General features: G+C 36.9%; 2 protein-coding genes across 3 annotated transcripts; one reads left to right on the plus strand and one right to left on the minus strand.

Moving 5' to 3' along the window:
• The first annotated feature begins 1,235 nt into the window (after positions 1–1,235).
• On the plus strand, positions 1,236–6,612 carry usp39 (ubiquitin specific peptidase 39). Of its 2 annotated transcripts, XM_053325124.1 has the most exons (14): positions 1,236–1,392; positions 1,684–1,762; positions 1,866–1,960; positions 2,343–2,479; positions 2,756–2,908; positions 3,082–3,307; positions 3,420–3,494; positions 4,152–4,219; positions 4,525–4,713; positions 4,935–5,077; positions 5,167–5,302; positions 5,466–5,552; positions 6,332–6,411; positions 6,482–6,498. In XM_053325124.1, exons 1-13 carry the CDS (start codon positions 1,332–1,334, stop codon positions 6,383–6,385), a joined length of 1,503 nt encoding a protein of 500 aa, XP_053181099.1. In that variant the 5' UTR covers positions 1,236–1,331; the 3' UTR covers positions 6,386–6,411; positions 6,482–6,498. The 2 variants fall into 2 exon arrangements, with proteins under 2 accessions (XP_053181099.1, XP_053181098.1); XM_053325123.1 differs by having other exon boundaries at positions 6,332–6,612.
• Positions 6,613–6,692: 80 nt separating this feature from the next.
• sftpbb (surfactant protein Bb) lies at positions 6,693–11,390 on the minus strand. The gene is made up of 11 exons (XM_053325635.1): positions 11,237–11,390; positions 10,985–11,037; positions 10,062–10,136; positions 9,639–9,761; positions 9,424–9,549; positions 9,233–9,313; positions 8,957–9,140; positions 8,723–8,865; positions 8,399–8,479; positions 7,487–7,597; positions 6,693–7,090 (listed from the first exon to the last, which is right to left on the minus strand). Exons 1-11 carry the CDS (start codon positions 11,286–11,288, stop codon positions 7,046–7,048), a joined length of 1,074 nt encoding a protein of 357 aa, XP_053181610.1. The 5' UTR covers positions 11,289–11,390; the 3' UTR covers positions 6,693–7,045.
• Between the last annotated feature and the right edge of the window lie 9,027 nt (positions 11,391–20,417).

Consider the following 20,417-nt stretch of genomic DNA (forward strand, 5'->3'; position numbering starts at 1 on the left):
ATTGCTGTCCAACTGAAACTGTCCCGGAGTTAACAAATCAACCCTCACATTTTGACCCTCGCCTTATAATTACTCTCTGTACCTCAAATCATTCATGAATGCCTCATCAATCACAGGTAAACTGGGTGATTAATGGCTGGTTTATGGAGAAAAGACATTATACAATCATACTGAATAATGGTCCAATGTTACATAAAACAGGAGATTTCAGTTAATTATATCAAATGTAGAAGTTTTTGATTTAAAGATAAATAAATTCAACCTTGAACACTTACTGTGTAAGTTATGATAATAATATCTGAAAACAATCTCAAAACCATTTAGCGCTTGCAGAACACTTTAAAACATATCCATAAAAATACAAACAATTAAAACCAGTTATTTGAGAATAAAACATAATTTAAGGCTAATCCCCATGGTGCAGAATGAGCATTATCTCCAAACAATGAATTTCTAATCCACAAAGAATACTGTTTAAAATACAGGGTTGGGAAGGTTACTTTGGAAATCTAATAGGCTACAGATTTCTAGTTAACCTATTTAAAATGTAATAAGTAATGTTACTATTTAAATTATTTGATCAAAGTAATGTAACTTATTACATCTGATTACTTTTTGATTACTTTTCTAATTTTCTAACAAATGCTTTCAACTGTTATGGTAAGTCAAGTGTACCCATTAGACCCACCAAAATCTAAGTTCAGGTGTTTTTCATGGATACTGACATGATGTATGAGGGAAATAATTTCTTACAAAGCAAGATAGCTCTCATTTGAAAATGTATTCATTAGTTCATGTAGGTTTTGGAATATAAAATAAAGATATTTTATGAAAAATGTCAAAAGTCTGGCATGGGCTTAATTAGTACTGTGACACCATTTAAGCTATGTCATGATTTATTTACAAAATATATAATATATTGTTTTCAAATAATTAAAAACAGCAATATATGTATTCAGTAACATGTTAAATGTTTTAAAAAAAATCTGGAAAAACCCTCCTCCTGAACAAAATCTTAAAGGTCTGACTTTATGATGTAACCCCCTTTGTAATCATCAACATTTTTCATCAGTAACTCTAATTTAATTACATATTTTTTTCTGTAACGGATTAGTTACATTTATTTTGTAATTCCATAACACAACACGTTACATGTAACTAATTACTCCCCAACACATGACCTGACCTCAATTTTAACTCCGGGTTAGATTTTCAGCGTCCGTGAGCTGCGAGAGACTGCGAGAGTATCGAGGCGGCTCGTTCATTTATCTCAAATAAAGTTGGACCTTTATCTGTAATTTTGAGACCAAGCGCACAATTTGACTGCTGTGATGGTTTCTCTCAAGCGAGAAAGAGAAGCTGAGGTGGACGATGAGGACAACGAAGACGGAGGTGAGTTTATGTGCTTTATAAAACGTCTGTCTTACGTCTGGTTAGCCAGTAGCTAATGCTGCTAGCAGCCTGCTGAGGGTATAGTTGTTTTTAACACCGGGTGCCCCAGATGCACACGAAACCCCGCTAATGTGTAGTTTATTATAGACTGAAACACAAACTCACCGCCCTGTGTATCAAATCAATCGCCTCCCAGGAACATAAATGCTAAGTTTAGCTAGCATACCTTCAACCGCTGAAACACAAACTGGATTGATTTATTTTCTTTCTTGTTTCTCTTCCATGTTCCAGTAGTGACCAAAATACGACGAGGGCGTGTAGTAGAAGACCGGAGAAGCCGCCACTGCCCTTATCTCGACACCATAAACAGGCACGATTTACCTCAATGTGTACACATGCTAAATGCTAAATGAACCTTGACTTCATTCATCGTCCTGCAGGTTATTCACGGTTTTTGTCTGTTTATCCGCCAGGAGTGTGCTGGACTTTGATTTTGAGAAGCTTTGCTCCATCTCTCTCTCCCACATTAATGTCTACGCCTGCCTTATATGTGGGAAATACTTTCAAGGTATGTGAAATTAATGCGGGGGTAGAAACATCTGGTTGTGCCCTGACTTTACTTCATACAGTGCATATTATAAATCGATTATGATTTTATCATCCTGTTTTCTATGCTGTGTTTCTGTCATTTCTGTTCAGTGCACACAATATATATTGCATGTCTGTCTGTCCTGGGAGAGGGATCCCTCCTCTGTTGCTCTACCTCCTATATTTTCCTGGTTACATTTGTTTTTATGGACTTTTCCGTATTAGATTTGAAGGTCTAAGTAGATGTTCTGTTGCTGTACAGATTGTAATGCTCCCCTGTGGCAAATTTGTGATTTGTGATATTGGGCTAATGCAAATAAAATTGACTTGACTGTTTCACTTACGTGTGGCTCCTCCTGTAGGCAGAGGTCTGAAGTCCCATGCTTACACTCATAGTGTACAGTTCACCCATCATGTGTTCCTCAATCTGCACACACTCAAGTTTTACTGTCTACCAGACAACTACGAGATTATCGACTCCTCACTGGAGGACATCACGGTGAGTGAAATAATATTGTTAGGCTACATTACCTGTCTTTTATTCAGAGGGGTATATAAAACAGGGTTTGTGTTGAATTAATATATATACATCTATTTAGGGTGTTTTACAATATGTTTCTTTTTTGTGCTCAGGTGTCATGCACCCCCACAGCATACATTACACGCTGTTTCAAAGCACTTTTGGTCATATTCATTCAGTATCACATGGTCATAAGTCAAAAATATAATTAATAGTACTTTTCTGTCAGTAATTTGTTGTTTGCTTTTTCTGCAGTATGTGCTGAAGCCAACTTTCACCAAACAGCACATCACCGGCCTTGACAAGCAGGGTAAGCTGTACAGAGCCTACGACGGTACGACCTACCTGCCGGGCATTGTGGGGCTCAACAACATCAAAGCCAATGACTACGCCAATGTGGTGTTACAGGTATGAAGAACTGCATCACTTATGGCGCTTTTCCACTACACAGTTCCAGCACGACTCGGCTCGACTCGCCTCGCCTCGGCTCCAAGAACGACCTTTTCCATTACAAAAAGGTGGAAAAGCGCCATTAGTCATTTGCTTTTCTACTATTAAATGTTTCCCTGCTTGTTTTCAAGGCTTTTTCCAATGTTCCACCATTGCGAAACTACTTCCTGGAGGAGGAAAACTACAGGGGAATCCGCAGACCACCAGGGGACATCATGTTCCTCTTGGTACAGAGGTTTGGTGAGCTGATGCGCAAACTTTGGAATCCGAGAAACTTCAAGGCCCACGTGTCTCCCCATGAGATGCTGCAGGCTGTGGTGCTTTGTAGCAAGAAGAACTTCCAAATTACCAAGCAAGGTAAGATTTGTGTTTCCAGACGAAGAACAGCAGATTCATTCACAGCAAAACATGCTGCTCTATGTAGAAAGCTGTAGGTTGTTGTGCTAATTGATGGTTTTCTGTTCTGCAGGAGATGCTGTGGACTTCATGACGTGGTTCTTAAATGCTCTGCATGGTGCTCTAGGAGGCACAAAGAAAAAGCCATGTGAGTGGGAACAGCACATAAAGATTTTAATTTGTAATTGTTAGATCTTATTATATCTAAAATAAGAGCAACAACATTACAAGAGCCTGTTGCGCTTTTGCAGTGATGTAGGGATGTGTTTAAAAAGCCTGTAGCCTATGTAGTTTTATAACTTGTATGTGGGCATATGTTTGAGAAGCCACTTTAAGACAATGAAGGGCTGTAAATGGGACATAGTGTCTGTCATTCCTGCTATTAGTGTACAGATTTACAGATTATGGGCCAGACTTGGCTGTGTGATGATGGTACATTCATTATATTTAAAGGAGGTCTTGACTAACATTTTGAGGAAATACGAAGGGGGCCTTCATTTTCAGTAACACAGAAGTACTCTGAGTTACTTTTCTCAAAAGGTAATTCTGTAATGTAACTAGTTACTTTTTAATGGAAGTAACATTGTAATGTAATTAGTTACTTGAAGAGTAACGTTCCCCAACACCGATAGTGTAGTTTTCTAAGTTGAAGGAGAAAAATAGGATATTAATTTTATAAAAACATGTGAATGTGTTTTTTCTTTGTGGCAGAAATAACTCAGAGATTGAGCCAAATATTTGTCTTTGTTAGTATCCTATAAATGTGAATCAACCTCTGTTCTATTATGTCTTTCTTTCATTACAGCAATCATTACAAAAGCATTTCAAGGCTCCATGCGGATTTTCTCGAAGAAACTCCCACACCCAGATTTAGTGAGTTTCCTGCTCATGTTTTGAACTTATTTCATGACACATGGAATATGAAACAAGTTGTTAATAATGAAGTCAGATTTATACATAAATCATGTTGTTAAATCTAAGTTCTTTTGAGACAGTGATTGTTGACCTGAAAGAATCAAAGCTGATTTGATGCTTGATACATTTATTGAAATTTAAACTCTTTTATGTTTTTGGGCCATGTAGTTTTTTTTTCATAAAGACACGACAGTTAAAAAGAATTGAACTTAAAAGATTGTAAAATGAAAAGCAACATTAAGTCAACATCATGTATTTTGCAGCTACCAGAGGAGAAAGAGGCATTGCTCCTGACAGATGAGTATCAGGAGCAGCTGTCTGAGTCCACTTTCTTGTTCCTGACCCTTGACCTCCCAACAGCTCCACTGTACAAGGATGAGAAGGAGCAGCTTATTATTCCACAAGTCCCTCTCTTTAACATCCTGGGAAAGTTCAACGGCAGTACAGAGAAGGTAATGATTCCTTCATATCGTCTTGTCTTTGATATAACTTGTGCAAAATAAAAGTGTGAAATGTTTTAATGCTGAAAAAGATTTTCTGGCTTAAAACTGGGTCATTACATTTTCACAAAGTTGTGCCTAAAACAGAATGTGTAATTGTGCAGCAACACTTTGCACGTACTAGTATCAGTTTAAATACCATATCTCGACACTTCTGTCTCATTTACATTCAGGAATACAAAACCTACAAAGAAAATTTTCTGAAAAGGTTCCAGTTGACCAAACTGCCGCCGTACCTCATCTTTTGCATCAAAAGATTCACAAAGAATAACTTCTTTGTGGAAAAGAACCCCACAATCGTCAACTTCCCCATCACGTAAGTGTAGTTCATGTGCTGTAAGACCAAGTACAAAGCCTCAGTATAAATATGTGCTCATTCATGTCTCTTTGTATTTTCTACAATAGGAATGTAGACCTCCGTGAATACTTGACAGAGGAGGCCCAAGTTACAGAGAAGAACACAACTTATGACCTTGTCGCCAACGTGGTGCATGATGGGAAACCCACTGAGGGAGCGTACAGAATACACGTCCTACATCATGTAGGTTGCATACAGATATTTCTAAAATATCTTTTTAGGATTGTATTAATTACACATAACCTCACCTTAAATTGGGGTTAGGGTTTCAAAACCAATGTTGTGGTATTATGGTTAAAATGATGTCACTGCCACTTGGTTATAATGTATCTTTGTGTTTGATCAGGGAACTGGGAAGTGGTATGAGATGCAGGACCTGCAGGTGACAGACATTCTCCCCCAGATGATTACACTGTCAGAGGCTTACATCCAGGCAAGTTCTGCTGTTCATTTTGTGTGTGTGTGTATATGTGTGTGTTTGTTAAGTCATTGGGACCTTTTCCAGTATAAACACTGACCTTGTCAGGACCAGTAGTCCTCATGGGGACCAAAGCTTGGTCCTAATGATTAAGTTTGGCTGTCCACAATTAATGGTAGTCAATGTAATGTCCTAACAGGGATAGCTGTGCAAACCTGTGTCTGTGTGTTGGAAAACATAAATACTGCAGTGCCATGTTTCTACTTCATGATGCAACATGAAATTATATAAAAATGAATCACCTTTCATCTGCTGGCATTTGATGCACACTCGTATGTTTTTCACTTTATAAGACAGCAGCAGCATATGATTATAGCTAATTGTATTTTGGGGAAATTTCACTTCTGATGCAAATATTACTCTTAAATATGGATCTGGCAAGCTAATCCACTCAAGACATGCTGGTTATTTTCCCATTGTAGTTATATAATTTTAAAATATGCAAATAATTTTTATTCTTTACCAAAAAGTTGCATCACAGTTCATAAATGCGAAGATGTTCATATAAATGAGTAATGTACAGTTTCCATACCATCACTTTTCTCTGTGAAGAGCTGTTTATGAGAATTCACTCGTGACTTATTTTATTTGTATTATTTGAGACGCTTTGCTCTATGCCAAAAATACATCCAATTTCACTGCAGAATACAGTTGTGAATCATGAACCTGGTTATTTATTAGTAATTATTTTATTCATATCACATTGTTTACCACTGTTTTCTTTTCTCTTGTAGATCTGGAAGAGACAGGAGAGTGACGATGACACAAATAACCACACGGGGGCGTAAGTGAGGCAGGAATTTTCTGAGTGTGAGAAGTGGTGTCACCGTTTTGGAAATGAACTGGGTATTTAAGTGATTGAAAAAAGCAACAGAATCTAAAATGAAGGTGGAAAGAGAGCACCAGGGCTTTTTGTTAACAGACAAAAAAAGCAAATCCATGTAAAGATTTCCATGTTTTTTCACTGTTTTATGTTTTTACTATGTGGAAGTTTCTAAATAAACAAGCTCCAGGACATGTTTTTGTCTGTGCTGCATCTTCACACCAAAAAAGAAAACGGAGGACGCAGCTCTGTTGAGTGGTCAGTAGTCTTTAATTCATTCTGTACAGAAAGCTCCAGTTTTTTCATTTTAACATTAATCATAGCACACTATTATTTTACAGAGCACCACTGTTCACAAAACTGTAACCACTGCAGAAACGGATATTTCCGAACAAACTGGAATACTACATGATGAACATTCATGCCTGATTGATTGACTGCAAGCATACAAAAAGGAGCAATTTCCTGAAACGTAAAAGAAAATTTAAAAAATAGTTGATCAGTGCATTGAATTAGTAAAACATTAAGAGTTGATCAGATACGTGATACATTCGTGAGATAATAAGTAGTTCCTGGTGTGCACATACAGTACAGAATATTCAGAGCTGCATTCATTCTGGCAGGTTCACTTGTTCTTCTTCCATATGAGGTTCTCACAGAAGACCTGATTCTGAAAGTAGGAAAAAAGTGGATGTTAAATATTGTCATGATGGGCAGGTTGAATGCACAAAAAAACAGTTTAGATAACGCATGATAAATGTGTGGCCTGTGATGTCATTAAATAGACAAAGCCTGTTATGCTCGCTGCAGAGTGAGCATCTCAACTCTCCTTGCACACATTTGTACTGCTAGTTTATATAATTATACTTTTACTTATTGTCACAAACCTAAACATTGAAATCATTATAGCCTAAAATCTTGGAATCTAGGAATTTGTGAAAATGGGACAAAAAGAGTAGCAAATGGCTAAATTGAGGTTAACTAGAAAAATATTTAGTATGTTTCAGGTAATCGGTATGACCTGTGCATTACTTTTCTTTTAGCCAAACAAACACATTTCACTTACACCGCATTCCTTAGCAGTTTTCATGTCTCTGCACCAGTAGCTTGGTCCCCAAGTACAACGATTCTTTCCCAGGGGCTCCAACTTCTTTGTAGCAGCACACAGATCAGCTCTCTGAGGGACAAATGGGAGAAACTAAACTAACATGTATTTCTTTATTTTTTCTTATTTGTACCAAAATTGCAACATCCTTTCTGTAAAAAGTCCTTAAAATTAACTGTTAAATATCAGAACATTTCCAGGATATTTGTAAAATGAAAAAATGACTTTTAAAATAAAGTGTTACCCAAATATTTAAGGCAACTTACTGTTGCAAGTGAAAACTACTACAGACCAGGGTTATTATAGTTAACTAAGACTAAAACTAAAACTAGCAGTGAAAAAATAATTTAGTAAACTGAAATAAAATAGAGTTTTGTAAAAAATGAAAACTAAATTAAAAACTACAATGAACAATGCAAAACTAACTAAAACTAAAGTGAATTGCAGATAAAATCAGCTTAGTTTTAGTTTTCTTTTCATTGTCTCCATGGTGACTGTATTGTGTTCAGTGTGACTTGTTGAGATAACGGGCTAGTACCAAACACAGTGTCAGCATTATTTCATCCTTTACAGCTTCTACTAATCAAAGCTTTCCTCCTAATATCTGAAACACTCAAACTAAGACTACAACTAAATAAAAACTACACTAAAACTAGTCAATTCCTCAAAATAAAAACTCAACTAAAACTACTTCATCACTTAACTAACTAAAACTAAACTGAAACAAAAAAGCAAACTGAAAAACTACATAGAAATAAAAAATTAATGAAAATTTCAAAACTATAATAACCCTGCTACAGACAAGTCCTCTTGTGGTAATACAGAGTAAAGTACATGTGCATGTGACTGTTGATTAAAGGAACATATTCTTACTTCACAAGCATCTGGACGGTCGAGCTGGTTTCCCAAAACATGCTGCAGCCGGGAGCCGTAGATTTTGATGAAGGCCTCACACTGAAAAGAGCATGGCAGTTACTTGGCTGCTTTTCAAGCAAAGTGACATGAGACCTGATTAACAAATTGCTTTACTGAAAATGTCATTCAAAGAGCAATGAGAGGCCACACAATATAGTATATATAAAAGCTTACTCAGCTGAGTAAAACTCCAAATATTTAAAGTTACAGCGGTTTGTGAATGACTTCATTAATTGGGAGCAGTGAGGGATATTTAGTGCCGGTAGGAGCTGAGGGTCAGACCTTAGGAATGGCATTGGGGTGATGAAGACACACAGACTGGAGGAAGGTGGATGTTTGAGGTTGGGTGGAGTTGAGCCCCAGATGAAGTCTGCTCAGCACAGCCAGCGTGCGGCAGGACTCACAGTCCGAGGGAAGGAACACCTCTAGGGAATCGGCAGTTAATTAGGTAACAATGAGGAAGAGTGAGGGTCATCTCTAACCTATACATGTATGCATTATAAACATTTAACTGACCTGGAGCAGGTGTTTCCTTGAACAAACAGATGTGCAGCAGGGTACATATTGTGTGAGGTGCTGCAGATGATAAGAGGAACTCCACTATCTGTACGCCATATTTGTCAACAAAATCATCACATTGGTCCTTGTAGCTATGTGGTACAAGTGAGCAGAACTCTTCCATGATCTTCATCAAAGCATCCTGTATTGCAAGAAAGAAGATAAAATGATGCATGATGAGGGATACGAACTTGAAGCAAAACAAAGTAATATATCTTTAAAAAAAAGAGTCACCTCTGTCATGTTTTTGGGTAACAGGGTCTCCAGTTTCTTGATCAGAAACAAACACAGTGTGCAGGCTGGGTTGAACATCTCCTACAGAGTTAGATGATAAGATTGTTATTTACAGGATTAAAATAAAAGGTTTAGTATCAGTTTCACTTCAGCTTTTATCTTATATTTCACTTCCGCTTTCTAATACTTACATGTGTGCTGGTGGAGGTGCTGAGTGAAGATGCGTCTTCATCAACAGCAGAGTGGGGTAGTTTCAGCAGTTCCTCTTCCTTGTGGGCAGCACAAAGTCCAAAAGCCATACAAGTCTCATCTGCTTTCTACAAAAAACGTGATCAGAGATTGAATGCGTCCACCGAGAGCCAAAGTGTTCACTATGTTTCCATACTGCATCTAAATAGAAGCTTACCAGCTGATCAGGTGTTTGCTGCAGGATTTTTGGCAAATACATCTTCACTTGTGAATCACACTCTGATGCCTGCTCTCCTGGGAGGTGCTGGCACAGAGCATGCAAGGCTTCATACACAGTTTCCTGCAGAAGCACAGACGTTAATGCAATGGCTCAGGAATACTGGGTGTCTGTGTGTACGTTAACTACCACGTACAAAGACAGTGCATGCAACACAATCAGTAAAGTCAGAACAGTTTGATTGAAAAAAGATGTCCTTCCTTGTTTCGAAAAGAGAAAGATAGTACATGGATACAAGCTGCTGGGTGTGACCGCAGTTTCCTGAATAACCAATTTCACAAACTCTTTGAGTGAGGTCAGTAAAATAAAGTGAAGTGAAAGGAAAGTGACACTATGCAGTGATTGAGTCACAAACATCCCCACCTTAGTATCTCTGCTGGAGATCATGTTGGTGGACAGCTGGATGATCTGGCTGCATTCTGAACAGATGCCAGATGTCTAATAAAGAGAGGGCCCAAAACAACCAGTCAATATTTTTGTATTAAAGGCAAGGCAAGGCAGTTTTATTTATATAGTGCATTTCATACACAATGGCAACTCAATGTGCTTTACATAAAACAGAAAAACATGTAATTTGAGAAACTTAAAACAATTAACCCCCCACACTAATAATAAAAACAAAGTACAGAAAAAATAGAAAGAGAGAAATAAAATACTAGAATAGAGCATTAAATATAAGATTGCAGCATAAAATAATGATTTGCTTTAAAATCATTAAAAGGACATAGAGTGCAAATGAAAGATTAAAATGTAAAGTGCTTTAAAAGAGTTCAATCATAAGCACAGGAGAAGAGAAATGTTTTTAAACCTGGATTTAAAAATGTTCACAGTTGGGGTTGATCTCAGTTCTGCTGGTAGTTTGTTCCAGTTGTGTAAAAGCTGCTTCACCATGTTTAGTTTGAACTCTGGGCTCAACTATCTGACCTGAGTCAGTAGATCTCAGAGCTCTACTGGGTTTATATTCTACTAACATGTCATTCATGTATTCTGGACCTAAACCATTCAGTGATTTGTAGACCAGTAGCAGAACTTTAAAATCTATTCTATAGCTGACTGGGAGCCATTAAACATAAAGCAAGGCTTGTCAGGGTTTTCACTCCCTGTGCAGATTAGTAGCAAGAACATCCATACAGGTAAATAAATAAATTCATGTTATTATTCCTACATTTAACACCATACAGATGTGCAGAAATAATATGTGAATAAAACGTGTAGTCCCATCTGTAGGTAAACTGGCCTTTGAAACATATGCTGTTGTTGTTACAGGAAATCAAAATCAGTCTTACCAGAGATTTCACTTTGATGACTGACAGAGGGTCTATGATGAACCTGGAGTCTCCTTAAAACACCCAGACAGAGAGATTATTAAAAAGAAAAGTGGTATAGACGCAAATCTTCTGTTGGAATATAATCACATCCGTGTGCGCACTGATTTTAGCAGAGTAGCCATAAATATCACAATTGCAACCTGATCTGTCAACACAATGAATGATCAGCTGACATTTCCGCAGACATCCAGCAGTAAAGCTTCATCTTACCGGGACACAGAGACACCGCAAAGACCAGCAGGATGAGCCGTGGTGAGGACATGATGTGAAGGGGAACAGGACGAGGTCAGGCGCAGATGATTTGTCTATAATAACATCAGTGCTGTTGCCTGTTGGGCTGCATCGGAAATCCAAGATGACTGCCTCACCCAATCACAGCGGCAGAGGTACGGCGCAGGCGCAGTGCGGCAAATAATAAAAAACTAACTAACCCAATCATTAACTAACAGTTAATGATTATCAGCTAGGGCTAAAATACTTTGATATACTATACATAAATATAAAATAAGATAAACCTGTTTGAAATGAACCTTATCTGGAAGTCACCATAGACATTTATTACCATGTTCCTTCTATTCTATATTACTAAGGTTCTGTTGTTTACTGTCTATTTGTTGTTATGGAGAGGGGATTGCTTTTCATATCCATGAATGTGAAAACAAGCTTAATCAGTCAAATGCAAGATAGTCCAATAAACATAATTTCCTTTAATGTCAACGGGATGCTTAGTCCAGTCAAAAGAGGGAAAATTGTATCCACACTAAGACTAGAATACTAAAAAATTCAGAGACAAAGAGGGGAGATATATTTTGTTAATTGGTAAATTGGAAATTGAAATGGGACACAGAATCAATAAGGTATCTGGGTATCAATCTTCCTAAAGATACGTCAACATTATATGATCTCAACTACGGACCAATAAATGCAAAAATTAAATTAGATTCATCAAGATGGACTGTAACTCCAAATTATTATATCTCTTCCAGACCCTGCCAAGTAACGTTCCACCTTAACAGTTCATAGACTGGGACAGATTGATATCCAGATACTTGTGGCAAGGGAAAAAAACCTAGAATCAAGTATAAAACCCTGCAATTAAAGAAGGATTGTGGTGGAATGGGCCTATTACTATGGGCCTATGCGGCTCAACTAAGGCCCTTACTTTGTTTATGTACTCAGGCATACTCAGCAAGGTGGAAGGAGGGTTAGGGTTAGGGTCTATTGGGAGGGAAGGGATCCCACTAGAAGCAATTTTAGCAGATGAGGAACTACAACAACAACAAAAAAACTGTTAGCAAGGGTAACCAGTGGTTCAACTTATCACTAAAAATATGGCAGGAAACTATAAAACTATGCAGGTTAGAAGTTCCTGCTAAATTGTTAAAATTGTGTGCCTACGATTCAAACTTTTTGCCGAATAGATCTAATGATAGATTCAGAAAATGGACCACAAAAGGCATTACTAACAACAATATATTTGTCCACAAGATGGCGCTCCAAAATTTTGGATCCCTACAGGAAAAACATGACCTGGAAAAGAGCGATTTCTTTAGATGCCTTCAAGTTCGACACTATGTCAGAACTTGAACTATTTTTGTCAGCATCTAAATTCACAAGGTGCAGCAAGATCATCTCCAAATTACAAAGGTATTCTTCAATGTAAATCAGATAACTCTCTCTATATAAAACAGAAATGGGAGAAACAGCGTCATTTTAAAAACTCCAAGGAGAGATGGCAAAGAATGTGTGCAATACAATGGAGTTCAACTAGTTCATTTACATTGCGTGAATTCTGCTGGAAAAATATTGTAAGATTCTTTATTACTCCACAGCAGAAAGCACATTTTGGGGATGGCAGCAGTTGTTTGAGGCTCTGTGGGGAAAACAATGCCAACCACTTCCACATATTCTGAAGCTGCCAGGTTCTTGTCCCATACTGGCAAGTGAAATACATAAACATATCAACAATGTATTTGGTAGTAGTATTCCTCTCAGATGTGACACTATTTACATGGATGATATGATATCCAATTAGATAGATGCAGTAATAATGACAAGAAACATTTGGATAATTGAAGAATGTAAAGTCTCAAAAATATGTTGTGTGACTTTATCAGTAATACAGCTGCAACTGTGTGAGACGATATGTAAGAATGTACTTGCCAAAATTAAAAAAAAAAAAAAATTAACCTTAACTTATAGACTGAACATTTTATTATTTGTGGGTTAACCTGGAGATTTTCGTAGCTATACTGGTTTTCTGTCCTTGCTGCTCATACCTGGACTTTATGCCATAGTCCAGTGTAATCAAAGGCATATAAATGAATATTTATAAATAGGTCCACAACTGATGTTTTACAGTTCAGGAAGGCTGAAGTGACCAGTAGATGGCAGCTAAGCAAATGAAATACAGTGCTTGAGCTCATCCAAAGCATATTAGAAGTATTGATCCTGGCTAAAAGTAACAGAGAAACAACTCTGTGAAATTTTTGACTCAAGGAAATGTGTAGTAAAGCAAAATAATAATAAAATAAATGTGGGATAAAATAAAAATAAAATAAAAAATGTATGTATGTACAAATGTACATATGCCACAATTATAGACAAACTATACAATAATGCAATATTTTTAATACAATACTTTTCATAGTCTCTCAGTGTTGTGTATGTGTCGGTGCTGCATATATTTTTTATCTGAGGGTAGAAGGGGGCTGAGGATCCTTCATAGTCCTACCAGCTCTGGTTCAGCACCTTCTGCAGAGGGGGAAGTATAGTATCTGATGGTAGTCTCAGCTGATAATTATATGATGTATGTCTAACATCGTATATCAGTTAGTCATATCAAGTGCATATCTGTCTATAAAGACTGTAACGTTTACATATATCTACTTGATTCGTCTCATTTGAGCAACTGAAGCTTCATATTAGCTTCAGATAAACCTTTAAATACATTTTTTAACTTGAACTTGAACTTTGATAGATTTTCGTTCTCCATCAATTAAATTGTAAGTGCATTATGAAGGGATCTTCAAATGGTCAGTACAGGAGGTATGAAAGAAAAAATAATTTTCAATGCTAATTTGTGTACCTGACTGTTGTTGTAAGACAGACTTAAAAAACTATGATCTGTGAAGTGAGTGAAATTACTGAATCTGTGTAGCCTTCCTTTCTCCAATTTAGATGCATCGATTCAAAAAATGATTATTATAACATAAGAATAATTGCCCCACCAATTTCATAACCAAATAAACAACATACTGATGCAGTCATCTGTGAAATCTTATGCAATTAAACATGCTATTCCTGTGTGAAAAGGTTACTCCTCTCTCTCTTTTCACTCAGCCCTGTTCCCCAACATTATCATTGTTTTCATCATTATATTCTGTCTAATGTTTCTGTTAATTTGTTGTTTATGATTTTTTAATAATTTAATACATAGGTTGATGTTTGTAGTTTATCTTTATTTACAGATTGCTGGGTGTTGATCAGCTGCTCTATGATGGATAGTGGAAACAGATTTGTATTATTAGCTCTTCTTAGCAGTGAGGGACTAGGCATTGTTAGGATGGAATATTAGGATGTCAGAAGATAGGTAAAACTGTTATGTTGTAAATAACAATCGCTTAAACTTACACTTATGAACTGTTATAAACTCTGACATAACTTTTGCTTCATTGACCTACATATTTTTTTAAAGGTGTTCCTGTCATTAAAATACTAGGTCAATCAAGCTGTCAACTCTTTGTCAGCGCTCAAACATGTACATACGCTTGAGTTGATTACTGGAAGTACTATGACACCGTGCCAGTGGTACGTTTCTATGTCAGCCCTTAATTGTTTACAGGATTTCCAGTCAGTCCCTGCAGCTGTAGATTCTTATGGGAAAGAGAAACCACAGAAATGGAAAACAATGTTAAGCTTAAGTTTCTTTACCCTGCATGCTGATTCAGTGACTGAATGTGACTCATTTAAGATATCTTAGATATATACTTTTTTAATTAATCAAGTCATTGTAAAATATGTATTTTTGTATAGAGAGTTATGCTGCAGATTGCTTGAAAATAATTTTGTCATCCTTTGACAAGTATTCTCAAAGTAATGAAACACTCGCATCTGTCCTGTTGTCGGTCCTATCTTTGCACAACCATCAAAGCAGCTCTGACAAACCGCAAATGTTTAGGATTTTCTAAACATGGCATATTTTATAAGTCAATGGAAGTTAATCAGAATTCGGAAATCTTGAAACCCTTTTATTTGCACATCTCAAAACCCCTTGGTCAAACAGCTACTCATTGCCTGTGAACACATGATATTAGAAAAGGTGCAACTAAGACCACAGCACGTTTCCTCCTCCTCATCACCACCATCATCATCGTCTACATGTCTGTTTGTGGTAGAGATAGCTGACACTCCATTAAGCATATACAAGATATTTCAGTTAAGTTATTAAAATGTATTGTTTTGAAAAGGGTTCACTGAATATGTGGCTTTTTTCATTCAGTTTAATCTCCTCATGCATTCTCTGTCTTTCCACAGCCTTTTCATTGAAGTAGTAAGATTCAGATTCAGATTCAGATCATTTATTGTACCTTTAGGTAAATTTTGTTTACAGTACAGGACAAGAACATGTTAGACAAAGTGATGACACTACTCAGACTAAAAGGACAAAAGAAGAATGGACCCAAGAAAACAAGATACAAGAATAAAAAAATAAAAAATTAAAATAAATAAAAATATAAAGTCGATTCAGACTAATGATGGCATTAGTCTGGTTTTAGCCATATTTGGGTCACTGGATAATTGACAGGGTGAGGATGATTCATCAGAGACAATCCATCACACCAACATGCCTGGCAGTTATCTTACAAACAACTCTATTACAAAAGTATACATACTTAAAAGGATTTCCTTCTCGGAACATGACTGACTTTTAATGGAGAGGCCCTTTACAGTATAATGAAATGAATTAATTCCACAAATGTCAACATCAATTCTATTTTATTATTTATTATTATTTTTACTGCAAGGGCACCAATTATAAATAAAGTATGTGCTGCAAAAGATACATTAAGAAATACATTTAATTCTGCAAATTAAAGACGAATCAACAAATGTCCAAATAATAAAACGTATAATAGGCTATATATATATATAAGTGTTTCACAGAAAAAAGAACAATGAGAAAAACAACAAATAAATGTATATCTACCTCACCTTTGACATGCCAGCAAACATAAAGAATGAGAGCTTAGAGAAAGCAAACAAGTTTGTGAAGATTCTATAGTGTTGAACAGATAAGATAAAATATGAGGAAACACTAAACTTGTAGACTTTCTTGTTGCAGCAGAAAGAAAAACTCAAACAAGACATAAAAGCCAAGACAATGATGTAGGAGGAACAGAAAGTCAGCCTGCTGACAGACAGAAACTGCACACACACACACCCCACACACACACACACACACACACACACACACACACACACACACACACACACACACACACACCACACACACACACACACACACACACACACACACACACACACACACACACACACACACAAAAAGACATGACAGTTTGGTGGGCAGGTAGAAGAAGTAAAATGTCTAAACACTGTAAGATAGTCCTTAGAATGGGAATATTTCTCGTCACATTCACAGGCATCCTCATTTGTGATTTTTTAATGATCTACCCAAAACATCCTGGACACTTACCAAGCACTCCTGGTGAATACCAAGTCAATTTTATCAGTTTCCAGTCCATCATATCTTTCATTTACAAGAAGTACCAGCTGTCTGACTGTTAGACTATTTCCTGCTCCTCATTCCAGTAAATAGATGACCTGAAAGATAATTAGGTGGTGGAGATGCTCTTCCAAAAACTAAGACAGCTTCCTTCTTATTTTTAAATGGGATTGTATGAATGAACAGCATTTGGTTTTAAGTTAATAATTTTTCTTCCAATTAAACTGCAATCATTTGGAGTTTAAAAAGATTTTTTAAAATTTTTAGATACAATGGGACTAATCATCTGAGGGTGAAACAACAAAACTTGCTCGCAATCGCAAGTGTCATTAAATCTGCTCTCCTCCTTGATTGAAGATTATTTTACACTCTCAGAGTGATTGAAATGCTGTTTGTATTGCATTTTATTAGAAGTTCTGTATTAATGGGCTCAGACCCAAATAAACACTGCAAGATTTCAATTAATGCAGATTTCATTTTGTATTGTTCTTTTGAACAGTGCAATTTTTGATTCACTCAGTATTTGTTGACCTTTAGCCATCTTGCAGTCAATTAGTAAGAATGCAACAATCTTCGCACCTTTCAAAACTAGACTTACAAGGTGCTGAACAAGTGCATATAAGGATACATTTTCGGGGAATGATTGGATGCAGAGAATTAAAACAAAACTAATAGAAACAAAATAGTATAGGTGTTTTTATCACTGACTCAGCTGACTGGATGTTGAGGGGGAAGACGGTTCCTATTTAGGTATACCAAATATACCTAAATTGAGCCTGAATTGTGGCACTTTGGTTGCTAGACCAATTGTGTTGGTGCAGAATAAAGTCACAGATATATAAAATTAATAAAAAAGACTACAGTCTAAACCGAAGTTTTCAGAATCATTCTTCACCAGTTGCTGGTGCTGACTAATCACTGGAGTTAAAATACAGTATGAAAGTGAGGATTACTCAACACAAGTTGAAAGGTCACTATTTTGTTAACACTGACCACAGGTGACACCCTGTCAATGTGCTACTGAAATATTCAAGAGCAAAAGTGCTCCTTGTCACACAAAAGCTTTCAGCTTTAATGACTTGTGTCGCTAAAGGAACTATCCAGTGACACAAGAATTTTCAAATTCTGCCATAATACCAGTGTTACAGGGAGGACAGGTGGGAGCAGCTGCTGGTCCTGGTTGTACATTCTTCCACTGTGAATGTTTAATGTTTAATATTTCTCAACACAGAGTCAAATCCAATGATCCAGGTGACACAGTGATATGATTCAGTTCCCTTTCTGAAATGTCATATTCTTTCAGTATGGATTATGAGCCCAAATCCGAGTTTATCCACCAGCTTTAGCCATTTCTGTGGAGGGGATGCTATCTGGAGCCATAAAATAAAAATAAAAATCAACAAAATAAAGCATCTAACATTTCCATCTTCTCTACTATACTTATATGATTTATGTACTCAGAGTAAGATGTTGACTGGCATAATATTTTATATTTTTTTATAATTAACGTATAGTTGAATGGTAGAAATATAGATCATCTTAAAAGTAAAAGCCTACAGTAAATACATTTTTATGCTACATCTTGTGTTTGACATGGGGACATGCTGGGAAATGAATGGTCACATGACTTGTGACGGATGGCTCATGACTCTTCCAGTGACGACTCTCTGACCAGGTACCAGGTACTACCCCTAATGGAAAAGCAAAAAAAACAAAAACAAGTAGGGCTGTGGGACAAAAGCCCCTCTCCTCTGATTGGCTGTGGGATCAGTCGATCTCAGATCAGCACCCACCTTTTGCTCCATAGACTGAATGCACAGATAGTTCTGCACCACATATCTCGGTGGAGGCGGTTTGTGATGTGTAGTTGAAGGAAACAGAATCTGTGACTCGTGGGGAAGATTCGAGCAGTTGTACTTATCGATTTGTGGTTGTGTTTTAAAAGAACACAAATATTTTCGTGAGAAATTATTTTACATTCATTGAATATTTATTGCACAAGTTCACATTCAGATTTGCACATATTCAAATTTTATCCACAACTTCACATTGTTTGATATAGGTACACAAATATGTTTTGCACCAAATATACTACAACAATAGGACCAAAAATGTGAGTGTGTCAGTTTTTTAATCTGTGATTTGTAAAATAGGATTTGTGCACCTGTAATTAAGAATTTGTGAATGTGTAAGTGTTGTGTTGTATTTGTGGAGAGAAAAAAATTCTACAAGTACACAACTCATAGAGTATGTGACCTGAAATGTACTGACACACATACACAATCACTGTACACAACTACAAATTCCACTGTTATAGGTGCTCAAACCTTTTGCACCAATAATACCTTCATAGTATAGTCCCATAATAGGCCTCATTGGACCGACATGGAATACAAGCATATTCCTTCCAGTAAACTGGTAGTCAAACTGCATTTTCCTGCCTGCTTAGATCTCATCAGGTTTATGCCATGACCTAGAACACAACAATTATGTTTAAGTGTAAATAAAGTGTCATGTAAAAATGTGACATGCCCGTGTTTCCCAGACATTCATACCTTTCCAATCAGATCTTTACAGCTACAGCAAACAAACAAACAAACGCATAGGCACATTGCAGATGGTAAAATACAAGGAAGACAGGCAGCTGATTGTATCCTGGTACCTACAGGAACATAAAAGCATGATTTTTGTGACATCACTAAAACAACTAGTTTGGAGCCAATCCTGGTTTAATGTGCAACTAAAGAAAAGGACTCATGAAGAAGCAGAGAAGGGCAGCTTATGGCTCCGGCTGAGGCGTAATGGCAAGATCTAGAGTTCGACACAACAAGAAAGGGCAGTTACAGAGGGGTGGCAGGGAGATGTCCCACAGCCCCCCCACCAGGTGACGTTCCAGGGCTTAAGGATCAAAACATTTGACAAACAGTGGTCTCCATCTGCTGACCCTGCAGCTGACCCCATGGCGCCATGAGAGGCATGACAGGCAGAAATGTCTGGCAGGGAGCATTTTGGTAGCTGATTGGTTGCCTGCAGGGTCCTTGGTTCGACTCCAGCAGGGGACCTTTGTTGCATGTCTTTCACCTTACAGCCTCTGTGCCACCTACTTTCAAATGGAGGCAAAAATGACCCCCCAAAAATATAAGTAAAGAAGGTAACATCCAATCTAATCATACACAAGTGTGATGTGGAAACCTGAAGCCTCCAGCAAAGCCACACTGTGCACTCATTTTGATTCTCCTGTTAACTCCTGTCCTGTACTATTTTAGTTTATTTTAATTTTACATTTAGCTCTTTTAAATTCGTTTTCTTTTATAATGTATTGTACGTCTTTTACATGTTATCTAATTATGTTAAGTACTTTGAATTACCTTGTTGTTAAAGTTGCATTTCCTTGATTGTTTGCACCAGGATATGGTGCACACATAATGAAGACAAAGCCACTTTGTTGCTGACAGCCTGTAATTATTGCATGAGGAAAGACCATGTAGGTAGAGAATACTACTCTTTCCTGTTTTAATCACCATCAGTGCGTACTTGCCAATTCATATATCACTAAAAACTGAGCATTTTAAATTCAGTTTAGATGTTTTGCCAACAAAATTACAAGAATAAACTTGATTTATTAATGTGTATATGTTAGTAGCT

Source organism: Scomber japonicus, chromosome 9 (assembly GCF_027409825.1).
Source record: "Scomber japonicus isolate fScoJap1 chromosome 9, fScoJap1.pri, whole genome shotgun sequence".
Classification (NCBI taxonomy): Eukaryota; Metazoa; Chordata; class Actinopteri; order Scombriformes; family Scombridae; genus Scomber; species Scomber japonicus.